Source organism: Silene latifolia, chromosome 7, assembly GCF_048544455.1.
Source record: "Silene latifolia isolate original U9 population chromosome 7, ASM4854445v1, whole genome shotgun sequence".
NCBI lineage: Eukaryota > Viridiplantae > Streptophyta > Magnoliopsida > Caryophyllales > Caryophyllaceae > Silene > Silene latifolia.
The window spans coordinates 120520462-120543313 of NC_133532.1; the positions used below are offsets into that span (position 1 = coordinate 120520462).

A 22852-nucleotide genomic window follows, 5' to 3' on the forward strand; every position below is an offset into this window, starting at 1 on the left:
AGCAAAGATGCAAGAGCATAAAAACAAGGGGGCAAAATAACCTTTATTCCAAGATATTAGATGGCGCCAGCCATAACAAAACTCCATCAGTCTAACTATACAAATATAAGAGCAACAATGACCACGACAGACCTGTCAACTGATGACTAGAAGGTTTTGTACTCCTGCAGTCCTGTCCATGTCCTGGAGCTGGTCTCTGTTTCTCGAACAGAGGACCTAATGAGTAATGTCCATGAAAATCAATCTTGCTGGCCTCAGTTTTCGCCCGTTCCACCATCCAGGGACAAAGACTTACATAAACGCAATAACACAAGGACAAAAAATCCACACAACCATAGTTTCAACAAAATAACATGGCACGTCTCAAAAATGAGCAAAACAACCAAGAAAAGAATGAAACGTAAAATTTTATAAAGAATGAGGGCAAATTTCGAAAAAGAAATACACCAAAATGGTCTCTATAGAACATCAGATACATGTGAAGAAACAAACTCCAGTATTTCATACATTATGGTTCGCAGCGTCTAACAATTTAGTATCCTCCCCGACCTTATCGGTTTCTGATAACTGAATATGTGATTTAGCACTCATTTTATTCCACTCATTTTCTACACGGAAGAAAACCCATTGAAAACGGCGGAAAATTTCCAGTGCTGCAATCGTGAAAACCGTTAAGTAATTATGTCGAAGATGAGCAGAAAGCTTGTAGGTCCATGTGCATCGCAGTATCAGGTTGCTCCCAAGCACCCAGCAATAGACCTAGAAATTGCAGAGTAAATTTATCAACTAACAACATTGCGATGTTCAACATCCCAAAGCCCCTTTATTCAAGATTCAAAAGCATTAGCATCACCAAAGAGGGAGTGATAAGGAAAAACAAGAAGTGAATTATTACCCATATCCGCCCGTGCAATAGGTATGAGCAAATATTAGGCTTCCCAAACTTGAATATTCGAGTGAAACAGCTGCATAATACATGCATATGAATAGTAAACTTCCCATATCTAGTCATACGTATATCATAAAATCTGAAGGTTTGCGAATATCATGAGGTGCAACAAGGGAATAGGGAAATCTTTTCATAAGGTATGACTACAGGTTTCAAATATTAAAATTATATATTCATAGCATGAAAAACTGCTAACAAAAAGCTGTAGCTTCAAATTAAGAAACAATTCAACTAGTTATTGACATGTTACCTCATGTCCCAATCTCGTGTGACATCCCAGTAAAAGGAGTACAAGGAGTTCAAAACACTTGAGAGCAACCATAGTGGTCGGTATATGTTTGTCCACTTGTCTGGATACACATGATATTTGAGTGCTGAAAGAAAGATAACGGGCACTGCTGTGGAGTATTTTAGAGCTGCAACAAACAAATTGAAAACAAGGTTACATTTTGTGTTTATATGTTTAAACATCTATGAAACAATACATAATAAAAGACACAATACTTAAAAACACTCTAAAAGGCAAAAGCGGAACATAATACTAAAAAGAGACAGTCATGTCGAGTAGGCTAGGCTGGTAAGCAGCAATTTCATCTCAGGAAACAAAAAATAGGGTAACTCACTCATGAAAGAAGAAAAAGGATCAACATTTCAACAACCCTTCAAATTAAAACAACCAACTTTTGTAGCTGGCTACAGCAAGGCAGGACAAATTTTTGTTGACAGTGGCCCAACTATAAGATTAATAGATACATCGAAACCGGTCAAGGCATTACTGCCAATGATTATCTCTGAGCCAGGCCAGGAAACCAATCGAGATTAGTGGGCAATTGCAAGATATCAGGAGCTTCATTCAGGTGACTTCGGAATTCATTACAGCTCTTTGCTGTAAAAAGTACATACATTCATTCATACATATCTCTAACAGAATATACAATCAGTGGATGAAACTAAATCAGAGAGACTCATGAAAAGCAGTTCACAAATAGGTTATCTTACCATTCAGAAGGCTCGACTTCTCTCCAGTGTCCTTGTATTGCCGAAGGCATTGGAAAAGCCGGAAAAAATATGGTAGAACAAGAACCACAGGAATTGCAACTGAGTGGCTTCCACATACAGAATCAGCTTCAAACCATGCGATAGTGGCAACCTGTGCAGACAAATAAAACCCAAAAGTTATCCTTTTTTTTTTGAGGGGGAGAAATCTTGCACCCATAAGCAAAATGATGGTAGAAGGTAAGAAGTATTGGCAGTTTATGGTACACTCGAAATAAATAGAAGTTTGTGTAGTTTGTCCCATGCCAAATTGTCATATTTGACAATTAACAATCAAAATTGAATTACATTCTGGCCTCTAGAAAGGCACACTGTGACACAATGCATGAAATTGGAGAAATTGGATACAACAGCATAGTATTAAGCCTTTCAAGGTAAATGAATATTGGCATGTGAAAATAACAGGTTCAACGTACAAGACTACTTGTATTGTTACATATTTGTATAACGTGCCTAAGCTATAGTTACAGCTAATATTTTTTGATTAATAAAACGTACTTTCAAGAATCATTACATTTTACATTATGGGCCATCCGAAAAACCAAAAATCACCTCTAGGGTAAGGCTGCATACATAGACTCCCCCCTCCCCCCACATTATTTATGTACATTGTGGACACCAAGAGCTGACTGTTTGACACCCATATGAACTGGACAAAAGTTTAGGCTTTTAACTATCAGAGAAAAATCTCACCAACACATTCAGGATAAAATTACAACCTTAAACTCTAGTGTACATTGAGGACACCAAGAGGTGACTGTTTGACACCCATATGAACTGGACAAAAGTTTAGGCTTTTAACTATCAGAAAAAAATCTGACCAACACATTCAGGATAAAATTACAACCTTAAACTCTAAAAGTTACGTACATATCTAAAAGAGTGTACCTATGTGTTTCTATCCAATGAATTAATCATTAGGAGGATGGTTCGAACGTACATGCGACAATTGCAATGGAATATAAGCTCTTTAACACAGGTCAGGGCTTTTTGAAAGATGTTCACACGAGGAAGGTATAATTAAAATGTGATAAGTGGATAATTGTAAGACAAAAGCAAGGTGCATTCTTCCATATTGAGTGATAAAAAGATTTTTGTTCATTGATCAATAAATTAAAGCTTGGAAAGGTCCACTGAGCAATAAAATGTGTTCTAATCACTGTCAATATGAGAAAACTACTGTCTCAAAATTTTGGGACACTTGAACAGGAAAAGGGAGAATAACAGAAAATTGTAATTTAACCCCAAACAAATGTCTGAAAGATTACCAACTCCATAAAACAGGAGACATGTGGCAATAAAGCCACACAAGAGCATTATAGTTCTTTTCTCTAAACCAAAAAGAGCTTTTTCTACTTTCTAGCCTTATGCATTTGTAATAGTTTCATGATTCTGAAAATTTGGTTGGATTTTCATCCTTGGTTTTTTTGGTGGAACAAGAGTGGGAAAGAGAAGTCAACCTGTCGATGAACCATGCGGCAGACTGAACGCTCCAAGTCCGACAATACCTGCACAAGATTAATTGTTACCAATTTACCATAACTCAAAAGTGAAAGATAACTGATATAGGTGATTACACTGCAGAATGTATCACAATGCATTACTACAAGGTTAAGTCGATAAGGTCGTAAGACTTATACCCTTATTGCCATTTAGAGTCTAAAAGTGGTGTTTACAAGAATCGCGCCATATTATAAGCTCACAAATTTTACATGGTACAACTACAAGCAGATGACAAATTTATTTGAATTTCTCTTTAAAAACTACATGTCAAATTTCCCCAGAGCCCAGGATAGGCAAACTGACAACATTTAATCAAATAACATATCTGATAGAACAAAAAGTCAAAAGAGAAAGCCACAGGGACAAACATTACTCGTATTTTACAAAAATAATATCAAAATCCACATGGTCAAATGAAAAAGGGAATTCAAACAGCCATCCAAGAAAAAAGATAAGAATACCTTAGACATGGATGTCAAAATATCAGCCAGAAAGAAGTCAGAAAAAGATATAGCCTGCATAATGACGATGTGGATCATTCACAGGAAATAGAGAAATTAATTATGTCACGTCGAACAAAGTTAAGAAAAATATAAGCCTTATTGAACTAGCAGACAAAACATCAGCAACTACTAGTAGAGTGAAAGCTTTCCCTCAGTATCAACCAGATGGAGGAGGATGGCAAATTGGCAATGATGGAGGAGGATAGTTTGGAAAGGGGTGTCATGATTTACGATAGTCAGCTTTCGAAGCGTGGGATTGAACAAGTGATGCAGGACTCAGATAGCTTTTCAAAAAACCATCAAGATGATGACACCAATGCACTATCACCAACAGCATCCCGGTGCTATAAAAGCTCCCACCTATGACGGAATGAGGGGTCGGATGTACTCGGCCTAATACAATCATTTACCCTTGCGTCAAAAACTAAGAGAAGTCGTTTCCAGTTTGATCTTGGCTGAGTCTACTCCTGAATAAAGGCCAGTTTTCAACAGCACCACATCTCCAGTGACCCATAATTAATGAAAATCGTGTCGGGAATAGTCTTGATCGGCTCTTCCTTTGCCATATAAGAAAGCAGTCTAAAATGTCATTTTGCTTTTTTCTATTGTATCTCAAAGCTTAAAAAAAAAAAAAAAAAAAAAAAAAAAAAAAAAAAAATAGTGAAGCAGTGAGCCAAAGAAGTTGGTGCCATCTAAACCACTAAATTTATTGTCCACCAAAAAGACTATTAATTAGCCATCTTTAGCACGTGCATACCAGCATACTTGGCAAAAAAAGCAGACTATTTGCATGATCATTAAGCAAAAGCTAACTTGCCTGTAGGGGAAAAACTATCCTCCAAAGAGTTCTTAGCAAGTAGTAACGCGATGATAAGTAGAAAATATCAAAAGGGAATATCAAAAGCATGACAGCAGCTACATAGAGAAGAACCTGCAAAACAATAAAAAATTTGGCTTTCAATGTTGATCTGACAAAAACAGTATTATAATGCCAGCACTCTACCGTCTAATATAGCAACACACAAATTCTATGTTGCTCGGACTCGTTTAGAAGTCTCCGACACGGGTGCGTGTCATGTATCGGACTAGGCCATTTTTATGAAAAATATGCATATTTTGGCTTAAAATGAGGTGTCCAAGTGTCATACCCTTGTCCGAGTGTCGAGTGTCGGACACGGGTACGTGGGAAAATCAGAAGTCGGAGTAACATAGCACACAACTATCACTGAACACGCTATGCATCAAGTGGAGACACTGCTGACAGTTAGATTCAGACACGATGAGAAGAAGGATGTTCAATGTTGCCGTGAGGCGCACAGAAGCGACTACGCACAAGGCACGAGCGACATGCGGCCCACTGCATTTTGCAAACAAATTTGCATCTCCAAGAACATTGTTTTTAAGAATTTGAAAAGGGCTAATATGTTAGGATAGCGTGGCAAAGGCGAGCATAATAAACGAACTGGACGGAAAAAAATATATAAATTACATGGAAGTGCCTTAGTGCCTTATCTCGAGGCAAACTTAAGGCTCATAAGCCATTTTTTGCTATGGCCTGACCAACGCTTACAGGCACGCTTTTCGCTTTTCTAAATTAAGGATGTTAAAGACTGAAGCAATGACAAACGAGCACAAGTATAAGTGTTAAACACTTAAACACGATATCTTGCAAAGGTAATGATAAATTTATGTTTTCTAGTTCTGGTACCCTCAAGGAGTAAGTTGATAAAAACTGTCAAAGATGAAGGACTAAAGGACATCAATAGAAAAGTCGAGCACTATAATATGACAAGATAATTACACATTGTTCACTTATTTGAATATCTTCAAAAACAATGTCATTATGAAAAAGTAAACCCAAGTATGGATTAGACCATATAAATGAAGTGTGGTGTATACACAAATATAAAAGTGAAGGCAGCTAAAATACACAAATGGCTTTTTGCAATCTTTTTGTTTCATAAGGAAGCAAATAAAGCTCAAATTTATGAGCACTGCATTGCTAGAACTAACACCAAGTATGACTCCTGCCAAAGGCGGGGTCTTGGGTCATTTAAACAAAACAAGCAGACTTCCTTATTCTTAGCTAGCAGAGAAGCACACTCAGTAAGACAGCTTAATCATCATCGCTATCAATATTCAGTGGCAGGGAAGCATGCATATGGAGAGAAAAGTCACAAACAGAGTAGGATTATAGGCATAAAAGGCCATCAATTAGAAAACAAATTTAGCTCGCTTATAATTCAAATATGAGTATGGAATTAGAAAAGGTAAACAGAGTAAAATTGGAAATATCAACAAAAAGAGACATCTATTACACTGGTTGAGATGCAGCCAATGATACTTCTCCGTCTGAGTATAGATAAAGATAGGCTGTCATGCTGGTTGGAACTACAATGGTCATCCACATGGCACACTGCAACAAAAACACTACCGTGAATTATTATTCGAATAAAAAAGCATGTCATTAGTTCATTGCCTAATAGACTGAAAGGCTCTTGTCTATGCTGAGGTAAGGTGAGATATAAGAGGCCGTAATAATGAAAATTTTGTCAATAGTTACATTGACAAAATAGACAATAGTGTCGTGAACTATTTTCTTCCATCATATTTAGAAGTCAAAGAATAGAGAATTTTAGCCCTACTAGACGTGAAAAACTGATTGGCATGTTTAAATGCTCATAAGAAGCTAGAATCTAATGAAAATGAGACTTTAAAGTCCATCAAAGTCGTGAAAAATAGAGGCAAAGAGAAGAAAAATTTGATACCTTCCATATTTCACTGTGAGTTAGATGATTCTGATCCAGATCAAACATTTTAGTGTAATTGACGTTGGCCTGAGAAAAGACCCATAGATTTATCCCCCAAAGCCATACCATCAACGTCTGCAAAGACACTACATGTTATTACCTTGCACGAAAGTTTCGAATATAACAAAACCAAAAACATAATTTAATGCCACTAACCACAAGGAGAAGTGGATTGTAGTACAAAAATGCCTCATACAAGAAAAGATCTCTAAGATCTGCACTCATCCTCATTACAGAATCCCATCCAATCTGTTAGGCACAAGAACTGTTCCTGTAAGTCAATGGCTCACGCAATTGCTGTATAATAATAATCATAAGCATGATGACGATCCTGATGATGGGTATATACATATTGTGCATGTACAAAAGAAAAGAATGCCGATGAACTGAGTAAACAAACCTTGCAGCAGCACAGGCCCCAGATAATGAACAACAGCACCTACACATCAATCAATCAATTGAGAACAGGGGACAGAATAAGCAGAAACATAGAAAGCAGACACTGAAGGGTGATCTTCAATGAACAAAGCTACACAACAATGAAGCCTCACACAACAATGCATTTTCCTTGTATGTTATCGGGATTTCTTATAAATTATGGCAGAGCTTCCTATTATACTTGATGTACACCATGTGTTTGCGCTGTCTACTATTCCCTCCGTCCCGGTCATTTGTTGTCCTTTTCCATTATGGGGTGTCTCAGTCATTTGTTGTCCTTTCTATATTAGGAATACATTTGATGAACAATTTGGTCATTCACACTCAATTTGGTCCACGTGTCATTTAGTAATTGGCTCTCTCCTCTTTTCTTGGTCTTTGTGCCAAAACCAAAGGACAACAAATGACCGGGACGGAGGGAGTATCATTCTTTTCAAAGTCAAAAATTATTCAGAGTACTATCATTCATTTGAGAGTCTATGATAGTCGTAGCGGTACTTATACCCAAACATAGGTTGGCACACAATGTGAAATATGGGATGGAACTAGGGTATCAGTGTATCACACATCAATAAGAAATATTACGATGACCTTTACATTCAAGCATACAAAACCATAAAATGATGAAGGGAACAAGAGGTAAATGCTTCAGGTGAGGCACTAAGGCAAAAGATACGTCTAACATGATGTTAAAACACGTAACAATAAAAAGCAACAATTATCATTGCAGGTAACCCAAACGGGAGGAAAGATACAAAACACAGAAAAGAAAAACATTTAAGAGCTTCAAAATGTTTAAATCACCTTAAATCTCCACAAGAAAGTTGGTGATGGCATCATCACTGCGCCAGCTAGCGGGGTTGTAACACCCTTCATTTCATTACCCCCAGGTGAACGGAGAAGAGCTTCTTCTGTACTGATGTCACCTATCATGCACATTGTACAAACAGTATTCACCACGCTACAGGATACATGCTTCAGGGTTTCATTGGTCGATCCTCAAACAGAAATAACCATAATAGAACAGATATCGTATTTAAATCTACTTTGGGGTAATTAGTGTACATACACAGCGTTCAACAAACTCCAACTCGCTACCCAATCCGAATCAAAGACCAGACCATGCAACAAGAAGCTGAAAAGACAGATGGCAGTGATTGTGTACGGAATATACTGCCAAGATGCCATTTAATGTTCTCTGTTTATCATCTCATATGATAAATAACAGTTCATGATAGCCAATCCAAATCATTTTGGACTAAGGTTTTGTCGCCATTGTTCTTGTTGTTGCACTTCAATCATTTGTGTTAATTTACTCTTATCTCCTTCCAAATCAATTTGATTATCCTATTTCTTTTAATAAGAAAATAAAATAAAACTCATTCCTATTTCTGTTCGAGCAGCCTGATTTTGGTGGCCAAGTATGACAGCATATATAGAAAACAATAGGGCATTATATAGTAAACTCCAAAGAGGAGCCAACATGGTTTAAGTTCTCTAGAAGATAACTACTCCATCTAAGGCTGTGTTCAACATAAATCATACAGTACTTATCAATCCAACTAACAATAACACTCTCATCTGTCCTTCTTCACTTATCGACTCCAATCGCACTAAATTTTGCATTACAATTCTAAATTCCATAAAGCTCAAACATTTTAGGTAGTACCCTAAATATTAATTTCAAATTAGCATAAAAAGGGCATCACATTCTCTAATCACCTTTATCAACCCAACCTTCGAAGATAAACCATCTTTATCAACCCAACTTTCCGTAATACTCTCATCTGCTCTTTTTAAATCGTCGATTCTAATTGCACTAATCTTTTCACTACAATTCTAAATTCCATGAAGCTCCACCATTGTAACTACAAACCTAAATTTAAAACTCACACTAGCATAACAAGATCATTACTCCATTACCTATATACACAAAGTTGCACCCAAATTTTTCATAAACCGCGATTTCTTAAACACTAACCTCTTTAAAAAAAACAACAATGGCAGTAAATAAAACAACTTTTGTGTCATCGAAGCAACATACCTAAATCACCAAAAACGGGTCGACTGCCAGATTTGCGAAGATGGGGACTATTACCATTCACAGGTCCCCCAAACATAGATAACACTATATAATTATCAGTTTTCGCCGATGTAATTCCACTACACCGCTCCAATTTTTCCTACAAAACAACAAATAAATTCAATGATAAACACAACTACATTCAGCAACGGAACCTTCGTAATTACTAGTTCGTCGCGAAACCTACAAATCCTGGTTCCGCTACTGCCTACATTGCCAATCATATACTCGTATTCATTCGTACATGCAGTTAATGAAATAAGTGAAATTAATACTGAAAAATCGACAAAAAATTTACCTTGATTCAGTTACCAAATGAATGATGAAGCAGGTAGAATTGGAATTGTGAGCAATCAATTAGGATGAAGTCATCGGCGACGGTGAGAAAGTTGCGATCGAGGGTGGAATTTGGGGTTACGGAGGAATTGAATTGAGGAATGAGATTAGGGTTAGTGAGATTGTGGTGAAATTGGGAGAGAAATTGGGATCTGAAGAAGGAAAAGGGGGAACAAGTAACGTAAGAAGGAAATGATAGAGAGTGGTGATGAGTAGAAGACCCGCAATTTGGGGGAGTCGAGTTTCATGCACTGTTTTGCACGCTTTCGGCTTACGACTTGTGAACAGTGAACACTCGGATTTGAACCCGCAAAAAAAAACGGATACGGATAATGCATTTTTGAAATTTTAGTCGGCTAGGTTGATTTTAGTGGTGACCGGTGATAATGAGACGATGTATAAGGTAGTTTATGAGCAATTTGAGTGTGAGTTCGGTTCGGTCAAAACCCGACTCCTTTGAGATCGGCTTGAGAAACTCACAAGAAGTTGGAACTTGTATGATTACATGATATTTTGCTCTATTTATTCATGGTTATATCTTTTTTTCGTTGTGTCAAATATTTTATTTCACTTGCCCAATATTTTTATATACAACCTCTGAAACTCAAGTCGTTCAGCAATATCAAACGAACAAGACAGAAATTTAACAAATATATACGGTCGAGGTTCAACTCAAGCTCGGATTTAAGTTCGTAAGTTTGATAATAAGTTCTGTAATACTACGGTTTTATGAGTCTTTGGGTATTCTATCGAGTGGGGCTTACTCTGTCGAGTAAGTATGTTTGGTATACGAAACAGTAGTCTGCCTGTAGGGTACTCGATCGAGTAGCCTTGGCACTCGATCGAGTAAGTGCCACTCGATCGAGTACGTGACTTACTCGAACGAGTAAGTTGGTTATCGGGTGATTTGCGACGGGTTTGTTAATAATGCGGATTAATATATAATACTCCGTCATCTTTTTCCTAAACACTTTTACAAACCTAACAACACAAAAAGGAGAGATTGCAAGTTATGTTGTTCGATTCATTCGCATTATTGGCAAATCCCGGAGCTAGAGGTGTCGGTTTCCTTTGTTCTTTATACCGTTGTGATCCTTGCGTCAATGGTAAGTTCTACATATCATTTTTATAACATTTGGTTAATGTTGGTTAAACTCTAATTTGGGGGATTTGGGGGTTTTTATGTTTTGTGTGACTAAGGTAGTAATTGTATGAATGTATGTATAGGAGGAGGTTTCGTAGAGGAGAGATTTTGAGACAGCTACTAGATCGTCTGATTCTGTGATTGCTTTCCACGTAGGGTTTCCCTACTCGGTATTAATTACATGTGGTGTGTGGTGGTTGTATTGTTATTGTTGACTTATCATCTTTGTTGGTGTTTATGACGGTTGTTGATTAATATCGTTGATTGTTGTTGTATCTTTTGTGGTATTCGGGGTGCGTCCCCGGCTGAGTGGAGTCACTTGCGGGAGTGGCTTCACGCCCTTGATTCGCTTTCCGTGGAACTCGCCACAGAAGGGATGTGCACATTAATGAACATGGGTTTATCGCTCGATGGAGATGAGCGGGGCTTAGGTGGGAACGACTGCGGTCCCCCACTGGCGGTGTGGAGTACCTGTTGCGATGGGTACTCTGGCAGGACTACACACTTTAGTGTCTAGTCAGTTGTGTGGAGTTTGGTTATGGAGACTGGGGTCTGATGTGACGATTGAGCTGTTTGGCATTTGTTTTGTTGTGATTTGTATTGTGTAATTAGTCCTGACCCCGTTGTTTGTTTTGTAAAACTGTGGTGATTCATTCGGGGATGATGAGCAGTTGTTAAGCAGGTTTGATATGATGCTTTTGGCTAGCTGGGATGAGTCACCACTTGGCAATTAGAAGAGTCTTCCGCTGTGTCAGATGTCCTTAGTTATTCAGTTTTGCTAGTAGACACTTTTGGATTTGGATGTATTGGATTTATCAGTTTTGGTTTTGAACATGTAATCACTTAAACTACATTTACTTTTAAAGTACATTTCTTTATTGTCTTATGATATCCATTGCCTCGGGTAACCGAGATGGTGACGTTCCTATACCTGAGTGGTCCTGGTAAGGCACTTAGAGTATGGGGGTGTCACAAGTTCGGGCTACTTCAAGCCTTTTTTTTTTGTACTGGATCGAGCTAAATCTGTGGTTTTTAAGGCTTAATCGGAGGGTCAAGTCGATCTTGAACCAAAAACTGAATTTTCAAGTTAGCCTTAAATTTATCCTTGCTTAAACTCGACTCAACTTTCAATTAATTCAATTAATGGAGATTCAAAATGTTCTTTAATTTTTATGACTTTGTCAACTTTTTGACCATTATTGTCTCTAAACATTGCATAATCAAAAGTTTTATCAATGTCGAGTAGGTTATCAATCCAATACGATTTCCTAAAAAAAAAAAAAAAAAAAAAAAAAAAAAAAAAAAAGGTTACACAAAGCTAACTAACACAAACAACGGCTACTGCATATATGCTCAGGGAAACGCGGCTATGCATAGGGGTAGTCACATAACGTGTAAAATGGCAAAGTTTGGGATACCACGTGAATTTTCTGAAAAAATAATGATTATAATTGATTACATCTCATTGTGTGGTAAACCTCTTATCATCTCATCATGAAAATCATTTTTTCGGATAATTTGTGATAATTAAATAATTAATTACCTCCGTTCTTAGTTAGACTCCATTATAGTTGGTTTTGGTTATTTCTATGGAGGGTCTTACTAAACTAACGCCAAAATGGCCTTGGATCGCCTACTCAACATTGATAAAACTTTTGATTATACAATTGATGGGGCATATTCTGCACCCGCTGACCGAGTCAACATATTGAGCAAGGTCAAAGATATCCACAGCAAGTCAACGACTTGGACAATCTAGCCGATGCAGCCCATCGGCCCGTCAGCCTGGGTCTCGGCATGGTAACCCGCCAGCCGGGACACATATCCGCGTACTCATATCCAAGACCCCTCGGCGGCGAGTCAACAGGATCCGCCGGCCAGCCATAGGCCCCTCGGCCGAGGGGTAGATCAGTCTTTCCACCTGCTAGCCACTTGGCCACTACGTGACAAAAGGTGAAAGCCTATAAATACTCCTCAACCTTCATTGAGGAAAGGATCCAATCCAGAAATACACAACTTAACCTAAATACACTATTCATCTGGTATAATCTTCCTTATCTCTCTACAATATATTCCTAGCCAATTAGCATACAACTTATACATCTAAGTTTACTGACTTGGGCGTCGGAGTGGGTACGCTTGGCTCAAAGCCAAGCCCTCGCCTGTTCATTGTTGCGGAGAGGCCGAGAGGAACGATTAAGACCAAGGGAGAATCCAACTCAAGACATCATTCAACAAGCCACGGGTGGTAACTATACTTGCTCTGGAATTACACCCGGAACAATTGGCGCCGTCTGTGGGAAAAGCATACTAAAAGCTAATCAAATCCCTTAAAAACAAAAAAAAAAACAAACACAAAAAAAGAACCCACCCAAGAAGCTAAAGAAGATGTCAAAACAACAAGAGGTATTCGTAACTGACGAAACCGCATTCTACCAGGACGACACATTCCCTAATTCTGAGATCGGGCCGTCCTCCACCGGCCGAGTAATTCAACCGGCGTACGGGATGCCAATACTACCAGAACACAATGCCGCTCACGCCAGGTCACTATCATGGGACATGTGGTCGATGCAAACAAACCGGCTTACTCCCGGACTGATGGGTAATACGCCGATCACCCCCGCCGCAACGACGGTGACGGCAGCACACCCGCAGGTGACCCGGACCCACAAAGTGACCCCGAACAACTTGTCAGGGGCAGTGCAAGGAGCGGAGCATATTAGGACGCCGGCGGAGCCCATACTGCCAGTGGCCGACCAAAGTCCTTCCCCCACTCGCGGGAGGACGGCGTCGCCGCGGCAACGAGGCCATCCCCGGAGGAAAGCAAACAGCGCCAAAACCTCGATCACCTCGGCCAAAGCCGGGAGTGACGGGGGAACAAGCCGATATGCCTAGATATTTACGACGGCAGACAGCGCCAAAACCTCGATCACCTCGGCTAATTAAGACCGAGAGTGACGGGGGAACGAGCCGATATGCCTAGATATTTACGACGGCAGACAGCGCCAAAACCTCGATCACCTCGGCTAATTAAGACCGAGAGTGACGGGGGAACGAGCCGATATGCCTAGATATTTACGACGGCAGACAGCGCCAAAACCTCGATCACCTCGGCTAATTAAGACCGAGAGTGACGGGGGAACGAGCCGATATGCCTAGATATTTACGACGGCAGACAGCGCCAAAACCTCGATCACCTCGGCTAATTAAGATCGAGAGTGACGGGGGAACGAGCCGACATGCTAATATATTTACGACGGCAGACAGCGCCAAAACCTCGATCACCTCGGCTAATTAAGACCGAGGGCGACGGGGGAACGAGCCGATATGCCTAGATATTTACGACGGCAGACAGCGCCAAAACCTCGATCACCTCGGCTAATTAAGACCGAGGGCGACGGGGGAACGAGCCGATATGCCTAGATATTTACGACGGCAGACAGCGCCAAAACCTCGATCACCTCGGCTAATTAAGACCGAGAGTGACGGGGGAACGAGCCGATATGCCTAGATATTTACGACGACAGACAATAATAAAACCTCGATCACCTCGGCTAATTAAGACCGAGAGTGACGGGGGAACGAGCCGACATTCTAGATATTTACGACGGCAGACAGCGCCAAAACCTCGATCACCTCGGCTAATTAAGATCGAGAGTGACGGGGGAACGAGCCGACATGCTAATATATTTACGACGGCAGACAGCGCCAAAACCTCGATCACCTCGGCTAATTAAGACCGAGGGCGACGGGAGAACGAGCCGATATGCCTGGATATTTACAACAAAGACAGACAAATGCCAAAACCTCGATCACCTCGGCCAAAGCGGGAGTGACGGGGGAACGCGACTTGCTCTCGGCAAATTAAGACCGAGCTTAAGAACGCATAAGTACAACAGACGCAAATCGACACCTCGGCTAACTAAGACCGAGCGTGAACGAGGACGCGATCAATATCGTCTATAAATACGAACGCGTCGTCGCGCCGTAACCCCGATTCCCTCGGCCAAAGTCGGGGAAGCGGGGGGACACAACGACCGATACGCTAACATGTTCACAACGACCGTTGGGAAGCGCAAATACGACGCCTCGGCTAATTAAGACCGAGCACGAACGAGGACGCCACCGACGGTGCCAACATGTTTAAAAACGTTAAGTACCGCTTGAGATACGCATTCTAACCGCCCGCTAGGCCGATGGTAGAAACGAGAAAGAAGCGCTCAATTAATAACGTAAGAAGACAACTCATATGAAAATGAGATAAAGACCCCGGCCAAGCCGGAGGCAAAATAAACAAGCTTTATTAAAAATGATCGCAGAATATACGCTCAACACACATCGAGCCCATACCACGGATAGATCGCGCTGGGGCAAATTGATGGGGCATATTTCGCACCCGCCGACCGAGTCAACATATTGAGCAAGGTCAAAGATATCCACAAAGAAGTCAACGACTTGGACAATCTAGCCGATCAGCCCATCGGCCCGTCGGCACTGGTCTCGGCATGGTAACCCGCCAAATGGGACACATATCCGCGTACTCATATCCAAGACCCCTCGGCGGCGAGTCAACAGATCCGCCGCCGGCCATAGGCCCCTCGGCCGAGGGGTAGATCGGTCTTTCCACCTGCTAGCCACTTGGCCACTACGTGACAAAAGGTGAAAGCCTATAAATACTCCTCAACCTTCATTGAGGAAAGGATCCAATCCAGAAATACACAACTTAACCTAAATACACTATTCATCTGGTATAATCTTCCTTATCTCTCTACAATATATTCCTAGCCAATTAGCATACAACTTATACATCTAAGTTTACGACTTGGGCGTCGGAGTGGGCGCTTGGCTCAAAGCCAAGCCCTCGCCTGTTCATTGTTGCAGGAGAGGCCGAGAGGAACGATTAAGACCAAGGGAGAATCCAACTCAAGACATCATTCAACAAGCCACGGGTGGTAACTATACTTGCTCTGGAATTACACCCGGAACAACAATAATGGTAAAAAAGTTGACAAAGTCATAGAAAGAGCATTCTGAATCTCCGTTACAGCCTGTTTGGGAACACACATTTGATTCGCAAATCATAATTTGGCTAAAATCCTTTGTTTGCCAACTTCACAAAATGTGCATTTGGATTTGAACAAAATTCTGGAGAATTTGAAAGAAATTCAAATAGGCATAAGACATATACGACCTCTATACCTATCATTTTTAAATCCCACACCCAAAACAGTGTTTTTCCATACTCCATTATCCAGCCGCGTCTCACTCTCTTTTCTCTTCACTCTTGCTTGCATCCCCAATTTCATGGTTTTATTTACACATTTCCCCAATTATTAATAATATAAAATATAAAATATTTGCTATTTTTTCTCTATTGAGATGAAGGATTGATTATTATGAAGATCGGGTAAGATCCAATTACCAGAAAATTTCAAAAAAATGAGGTTTTGGACAATTAGGATTTTAACATTCTAATATTTGATTTTGTTCTTGGTCGAAATCAAAATCATGCTTGTTGCAATCATAATTGGGTTGATTATTGATAAGAATTGTTCAATTATTTTTTTGAAGTGAATAATCATAATTATTTGATAATTGTACGCCTTTTTCCTGTACAATTTGCTCAATTTTTACCTATTGAATTGGTAAAAATTAAGTTTATTACCATATTTTTTATTTTTTATTTCTTATGAATTTCGAATTTGAAATTCTTTGGATTCATGTTTCTGTATTTTAAATTTTGCATTTGAAATTATGATTTACAAATCAAATTAGAATATCCAAACATTACCTTAATTTAATTAATTGAAAGGTTTAAGGCTAACTTGAAAATTCAATCTTTGATTCAGGATTCACTTAACCTCCGATTAAGCCTTAAAAATCAAAGCTTTAGCTCGATCCAGTATAAAAAAACGGCCTGACATTAATCCGAACTTGGTCGATCACCACTCAATTTACAAAACACCGAAACAAAAAAAATATTGTGAAATCAATCCAAACGAAAATGTTACAAGGTCTACCGGGACTTAACACGGACTTAAATCGCCCAAACCCCACCCGAACTTTGAACAATCGATTCGACTTAGTCGCTGAGCGAACCCAACTCATTTACCTCCGACGAGTCAAGTGCGCAATATAGATTATGTTGCCAGTCACTCCATCATCAAACTGAAACAAGATGATGATAGTATCTCAGAACACCTCATTCTATCTCATTTGCCCTTCAAAGTTCAAATACCCACTTGCTTTTTCTCCTTCATACTCTATTCCTCATCCATTTCATACCTCAAAATCATCATCTTCACCGTTTTCATGGCGTTTTCACTGTCTCCAAGCAACTCATGGGCTCAGAGTTCCTCCCCTTTGCAGTACTGGTAAACCCAATTCTCAGTCATTAAATTTTCCTGTAATTTGTTAGTTTTTGGGATAATTTGTTGGTTAAAGTTATTATCTTGGAGGGTTTTGCATAAATTCATTCTTGGGGTTTTATAAATTTGTTTGCTTTTTGAAATTTGGGGAGCAAATTTATGGAGTATTGTTTGTTTTGGTGAGAAAGCAACATGTAGGAAAGTGATGGTACTGAAGATGTTGCTAAATTGGGTTGCTTTATGAAGTACTCCCGTCATCTCAATCATTTGTTTACTGTAGTTTAAAATACATCTCACAAAGAATAAAAAACGTAAACAAATGATCGGGGTGTAAGTAATACCTTTGTCCTTCATTTGTTGTCTTTTATCATTTTGGGTGTCTCACTCAATTGTTATCCTTTCTATTTTAAGAATGAACTTGATGAGCAATTTGATCATTCACAATCTATTTGTACCAATTGTCATTTAGTCATTGGCCCCTTCATCTTTCCCCCTGGTCTTTGTCGCAAAAACAAAAGGATAACAATCGACCTTATTTGGAGGAGTACTTGATAATGTGTTTAAGGAAGAGTATTTTTTTCCATGTTTGCATATGGTATCATCAACAATAGAGCCTTAATCACAAAATGATTTGGGGTCAGCCAACTAAAGCATCATTTGAAACCGTCAATGACAGTTGTTCTTTTCCATATTCGTCTGATTGCGGATATGTCAGTGTGAAGTTATGGATGACTTCTGTGAAGAATGTTTGGTTTGTGGTGATAATAGTTTAGCTTAGCATGTTCTTAATTTCTCAAGTGTCCTTCTGCCTCCCATCATTTGCTTTGATAATTGCACATAGCCAGACTAGGAGTGTGATTCTCTATGAATGGATCATCGGCTCATCGCAAGCTGTTATTAGTATATGCTTCCAGTGTCTTGTGATTCTCTTGTAATGTACCTTACCTTTTGTGCAATATGTTTCATCAAGAGTGTGTGAGAGTCATCGGGAAAGTAGGAGAATTAGGTTTTTCGTGTAGTGCCCTGTCAAAAGTGCCTCGTCAATGATACTCGTTCGTTTTTCTTTTGTTCAGTTACCACGGAGATTGTAGAGACAAGTGAAGAAGAGTTGGAGTTTGTGGAAGTTGGATACATATCTGATGTACATGGGCTTCAAGGAGAGGTTCGCGTAAAGCACAACACCGATTTCCCTGAGTTGCGCCTCTCAAAGGTACAAGCACTACTTTACAGTATAGACATTTGTTGGCTTCTCTATTTTGTGTTTCTCTTACAAGTTCCATTTTTTTTTTCTTAGCCGGGTAAAAGATGGTTGCGTCAACAGTTCTATGGAAAGGATAAGGTTCTTGAGGTTGAGCTCGTAGCAGGAAGAGGTCGTCCTGGAGACAAGAGTTGGATTGTTAAATTGGATGGCTTTAATGACGTGGACGAGGTGTTTTTTCTTGTCTGACCTATAGATTCTTCTCAATTGTCAGAAACTTATAAGAGCATCTTTAAAACCTGTAGAACACGGTCGAGTTTTTGGTGTTGCCAACTTGCCGCCTTGATGTTTTATACTAAAGCACAATATCAGTTAATGTTAACAGATATATACTCCTTCATAAGGAATTTCTATGCCTGAAAATTTTCTGTTTTTAAAGGATATAAACTAGAAGGTGGAAATGGTTTAACAAAGAATTGATTCTAAGGTATAGTTTCCCTTGGTGTTTAGGCCAGACAGCTTGTGGGGTCAACATTTCTGGCAAATAAAAGTGACAGACCGGATCTGGACGAAGGCGAATTTTATAGTCGTGATCTTGTTGGCGTACGAGTCATTCACAAGGTTTGGTCTTTCCTGTTCCTTTCTGTGATTGATGCATGTTTAATGTACCTAATATCGTGCCGTTGCTTTAGATATCTCATTGCATCACTAAATGCACGTGTACTCGTCGACTAGCATTTAAACTCTTTTGAAAGCCTGTTGATGGTGTCCTTTTCCCTGTCTAGGACACAGGTGAAGCTGTGGGAACTGTTGTTAATGTCTTCAACAATGGTGGCAATGATTTATTACAAGTGAAGCTTGAATTAGAGTCTTCCTCTGAAGATAAGATGTCAGAGATATCTGAATCAGCTCCCCTTGTTTGGATTCCGTTTGTTGAAGCAATAGTTCCAGTTGTTGATTTGGAGAAAAGGGAAATGCAGATTTCTCCTCCAAAGGGTCTTCTAGAGTTGAATATACGTACTAATGAGAAGTCGAAGAAGGAAAGGCGTCTTCTTGTGAGTAGTTTGTATATCTTATTAATTTGTATTTATGTTAAATTGACATTGGACTTCATTTTTGTATTCCTCCACTGAAATTTTTGAACACGTACTCGCATAAAATGTTCCTTTTTAGGGCTGGAGAGAAAGAAAGAAGTTTCAGAGGCGTCTGATTTCGGCAAAGAAGAAATTATGTGATTTAGAGCAACAACACATCCTTCATGGACTTAAATATGGAGAAAGAACTCACAGGAATATCCTCGCCGAGCAGATTGTCTCTGTGAATTCAAATCTGCTTCTGCAGGCAATAAAAACTCTTGAGACACCCATTAATGGGTGAGCATGAATAAATTATTTCGTCTTATATCTGATTTGTGTTTATCAGTTTATGTTGCGATGGAAAAAACTGTTTGTTTCGAGATGTTTCAAGAGCTAGTGGACAAGATGGTATTATTCAGGTCAATGATAACATCTTTTAGAAATTTTCCCCCAAACGGTTCTATTGGTATTTGCATTGAGTTTTTTGTTCTTTTTCCTAATATCAATAAAATCCTTAACCTAATCATTGGGTAAAAAAAGGTTTTATTTATCCATACTATTTCACAATATTAAATTCTTAATAATGTGTATCAGGTGCAGTATAAGGGAGTCCAATCAAGATTTTTTGACATGGAAAACTGGCAAATCTGTAAAAATATCCGAGAATAACCTTGCAAGTGTAAGCGAAGATGAGCCAGCAGGATATCTTAAGCATAGAGAAAGTGGACTTCAACTCATGTCTGAAGGCAAACTTGCTACTGTCCTAGTGTTGAGCCATAGAAACCGAGAAAATTACCATGAAGTGGATTGTGTAGACCTTGAGGACCGTGATAGCTCAACGATTTCCCTATTGGAGAGTTTACTTGTGGACATGAACAAATCTATAGAGGTACCTTCTTTTTTTGGCATTTTTCTTAACAATGTCTGTTTCCAGTCTCTTTGTGTTGATAACATGTGGTAAATTGAGAAAGGCTCTGTACATCCGGTTCCTTCTTAGCTTGCCATTTAGGGGATCCCTTAAGGTCTATATACATGCATGAAGCTTGTGTTCCGCTTGCTTTGTTACCCTTAATCATGATACTCCCTTCGTCCATGAGTAAACTGCTTGCCCTGGTTTGTTCAACATAAAGATAAAGAACATAATATGATGTGGGCGGAAATGCAAGTTCATAAAAGATGTGGGGTGACAAGCCAAAATTCTACCAAATAACTTACAAAAAGGAAAAGATTTCAAATGAGAAATTTATTCACGGACACCGAAGCAAAATAGGATAGAGAGAGAGTAAATCTTACTTATTGACTCAGTCTTTCATTTTTCTCTTAAATCCTTGCTCATTCTATGGTCTCCTGTTATGTTATCAACTCATTTTCGGTGTCAGCCATCTTGTCTAGGAGGTCTCATCACCCAATTTTAACGTGAGCTGTTTATTTCAGGCAGAAAAGCGCAAGTCTATGCCCATTATCTTGATCTCACGGGAAGAAAATATTCAACATCTTGAAACGTTATTTGCCAGTCATGATTACTTCAATTATAACTCAGAAAAGGTAAAGTCTGTTTCAAGTTTTGCATTGGTGATTACCCTTTGTTCTTATGGTTCAACTATTGGGTATATTTGATTTTCCGCTTGAGGTGGAAATTCAACACTACAACTGAAAACAGTAGACTTTTGGGTGAGTTAAGGGCATTAGTGATGATTGTAGCTGTGTAGAGAAGGCGCCTCATGTTTTTCATACGAATTAACGTGTTTGACATGCTAACACTCTTAACAGGTGAGATTTCTGGCAGAAGAGAAACTTCCTGTTGTTAACAACACAGTAGTAGACGACAAGAAGAATAAAGTGCTGATGAAGTCACCTTGGGAAATACTCCAAACGCCAATTGGATCAGGTGGAATCATGACCGGACTTTTATCCAATGATATATTAGACGATCTGCTTGGGGCAGGAGTAGAGTACATAGAGGTAAGTCCTTCATCCAGTCCTGAGAATGCATTTTGAACGAAACAAAGGAATTAGACTGCGATGACAGCTTAAAGATCAAGTTCCAACCCGAGATTTAGTACCAATGTACCATGTCGCCAATGGAGCCTGAGACTCATTATTCTTTGACTTTTGAATACGATAACAAACAACAAGTCAACAACAACAACAACATCAGAGCCTTAATCCCAAAATGATTTGGGGTCGGCTGACATGAATCATCCTTTAGAACCGTGCATGGGTGAACGCACACCTCAAAATGATTTGACTTTTGAATACGATAAAATAAATAAATATGACTGGTTATGCACTTATGCTTGCCCCTACTGCTGAAGTAGCCGTCTTATTTTTAAACTTTCCTGATTGTTGCTTGTGCTGTCCTTAGGTGTGCACGCTCAACGAGAGACGTCTTTGTGGAAACCCCTTGTTCATCGGCTTTGTTCATTCAGTTGAAACCGACATTGGCATCATGACTTTCGAAGATAAATTAGAGTTTGAAGAAAACTTCCATATTGTATTACCCTTGAAATCATTGAAAAAGTTGGCTACACATATTGAGAAAGTTCCATGGCGAGTTGAACTGAAGTCGAATTCACATGTCGAGTTGGTAGACAAGAAATGGGTGGATGTCGTTCCTCCCACGCCTAACTCGTATGAGTTCCGCCTTTCACTTGGGAGCTTACTCAATCCATCTGTACTACCCAATGCTTGCCTTGTTGAGGTTACCGACTAATGCATAGAATCGTGCAATGTCATGAGGCTTCTTTTTTGTACGCGTAGTAATTTGTAGCCTGTAATTCTTTTTCCCCGAGATAAGTAGTTTTTGTTACTGAATTTGTAGCACTATCATGTAGAACTGTAAATTTAAGAATGTGAGCTAAAGTAAAATGATATTGTACTACACACATTTGTAAAATGTAGGAGGATGATTGCCGCATTTCTGGTGAGCGAGAATTTCAGATGTTATAACTCTGTCAAGTTAATGCAAGAATTTCAATTTTGTAATCGAGAAAATGGTATGTGAAAGCTAATTGCAGATGCTATGATACTTGGTTTCTTCTCATACCTTGGGGTCTTGGTTTTCCAATTTCGCAACCAGCAACCATAACACCAGACTCGCAAACTCAGCATTCTGTACGGTCAAACGTTGTTGCAGAGTTGAGAAATTTCGATTGAAGGGGCAAAATGTGTCGAGAATTGAAACAAAAATGATAGGAGAAAAAAAAAACAGTCAATCAAATATGTAAATATATCAAAAATGTTTTATAATTAATAATTTTCGGCCTCATTGAGTCACTGATGCATTTAATAACATACCTAAACTTTCACAACTACAGTCACCCAAAAAAAAAAAAAAAATCACTACTACTGCGATTGCATTCTCAGGCCATACACTGATAGTCTG

General features: G+C 39.2%; 2 protein-coding genes across 2 annotated transcripts; one reads left to right on the plus strand and one right to left on the minus strand.

Moving 5' to 3' along the window:
- Nucleotides 1–390: 390 nt before the first annotated feature.
- Nucleotides 391–9958, minus strand: LOC141592786 (uncharacterized). The gene is made up of 14 exons (XM_074413611.1): nt 9641–9958; nt 9304–9442; nt 8064–8185; nt 7222–7260; nt 6978–7070; nt 6780–6896; nt 6332–6427; nt 4829–4942; nt 3970–4023; nt 3466–3513; nt 1949–2099; nt 1200–1365; nt 896–965; nt 391–759 (listed from the first exon to the last, which is right to left on the minus strand). The coding sequence occupies exons 2-14, from the start codon at nt 9377–9379 to the stop codon at nt 502–504; spliced, it is 1404 nt and encodes a 467-aa protein (XP_074269712.1). The 5' UTR covers nt 9380–9442; nt 9641–9958; the 3' UTR covers nt 391–501.
- A 6965-nt stretch (nt 9959–16923) lies between these two features.
- LOC141592793 (uncharacterized) lies at nt 16924–22405 on the plus strand. The gene is made up of 10 exons (XM_074413622.1): nt 16924–17199; nt 18267–18403; nt 18488–18622; nt 18902–19012; nt 19177–19446; nt 19565–19764; nt 20062–20356; nt 20902–21012; nt 21238–21429; nt 21833–22405. Exons 1-10 carry the CDS (start codon nt 17004–17006, stop codon nt 22178–22180), a joined length of 1995 nt encoding a protein of 664 aa, XP_074269723.1. The 5' UTR covers nt 16924–17003; the 3' UTR covers nt 22181–22405.
- The last annotated feature ends 447 nt before the right edge of the window (nt 22406–22852 follow it).

Coding starts and splice junctions, on each gene's coding strand:
- LOC141592793 (XM_074413622.1), top strand. CDS start 17,004: ATGATGATAGTATCTCAGAACACCTCATTCTATCTCATTTGCCCTTCA. Junction 21,013..21,237: donor TCAATTATAACTCAGAAAAG/GTAAAGTCTGTT, acceptor CACTCTTAACAG/GTGAGATTTCTGGCAGAAGA. Junction 21,430..21,832: donor CAGGAGTAGAGTACATAGAG/GTAAGTCCTTCA, acceptor TGCTGTCCTTAG/GTGTGCACGCTCAACGAGAG.
- LOC141592786 (XM_074413611.1), bottom strand. CDS start 9,379: ATGTTTGGGGGACCTGTGAATGGTAATAGTCCCCATCTTCGCAAATCT. Junction 7,071..7,221: donor GGGGCCTGTGCTGCTGCAAG/GTTTGTTTACTC, acceptor TGTGCCTAACAG/ATTGGATGGGATTCTGTAAT. Junction 1,366..1,948: donor GAAGTCGAGCCTTCTGAATG/GTAAGATAACCT, acceptor TGTTTGTTGCAG/CTCTAAAATACTCCACAGCA.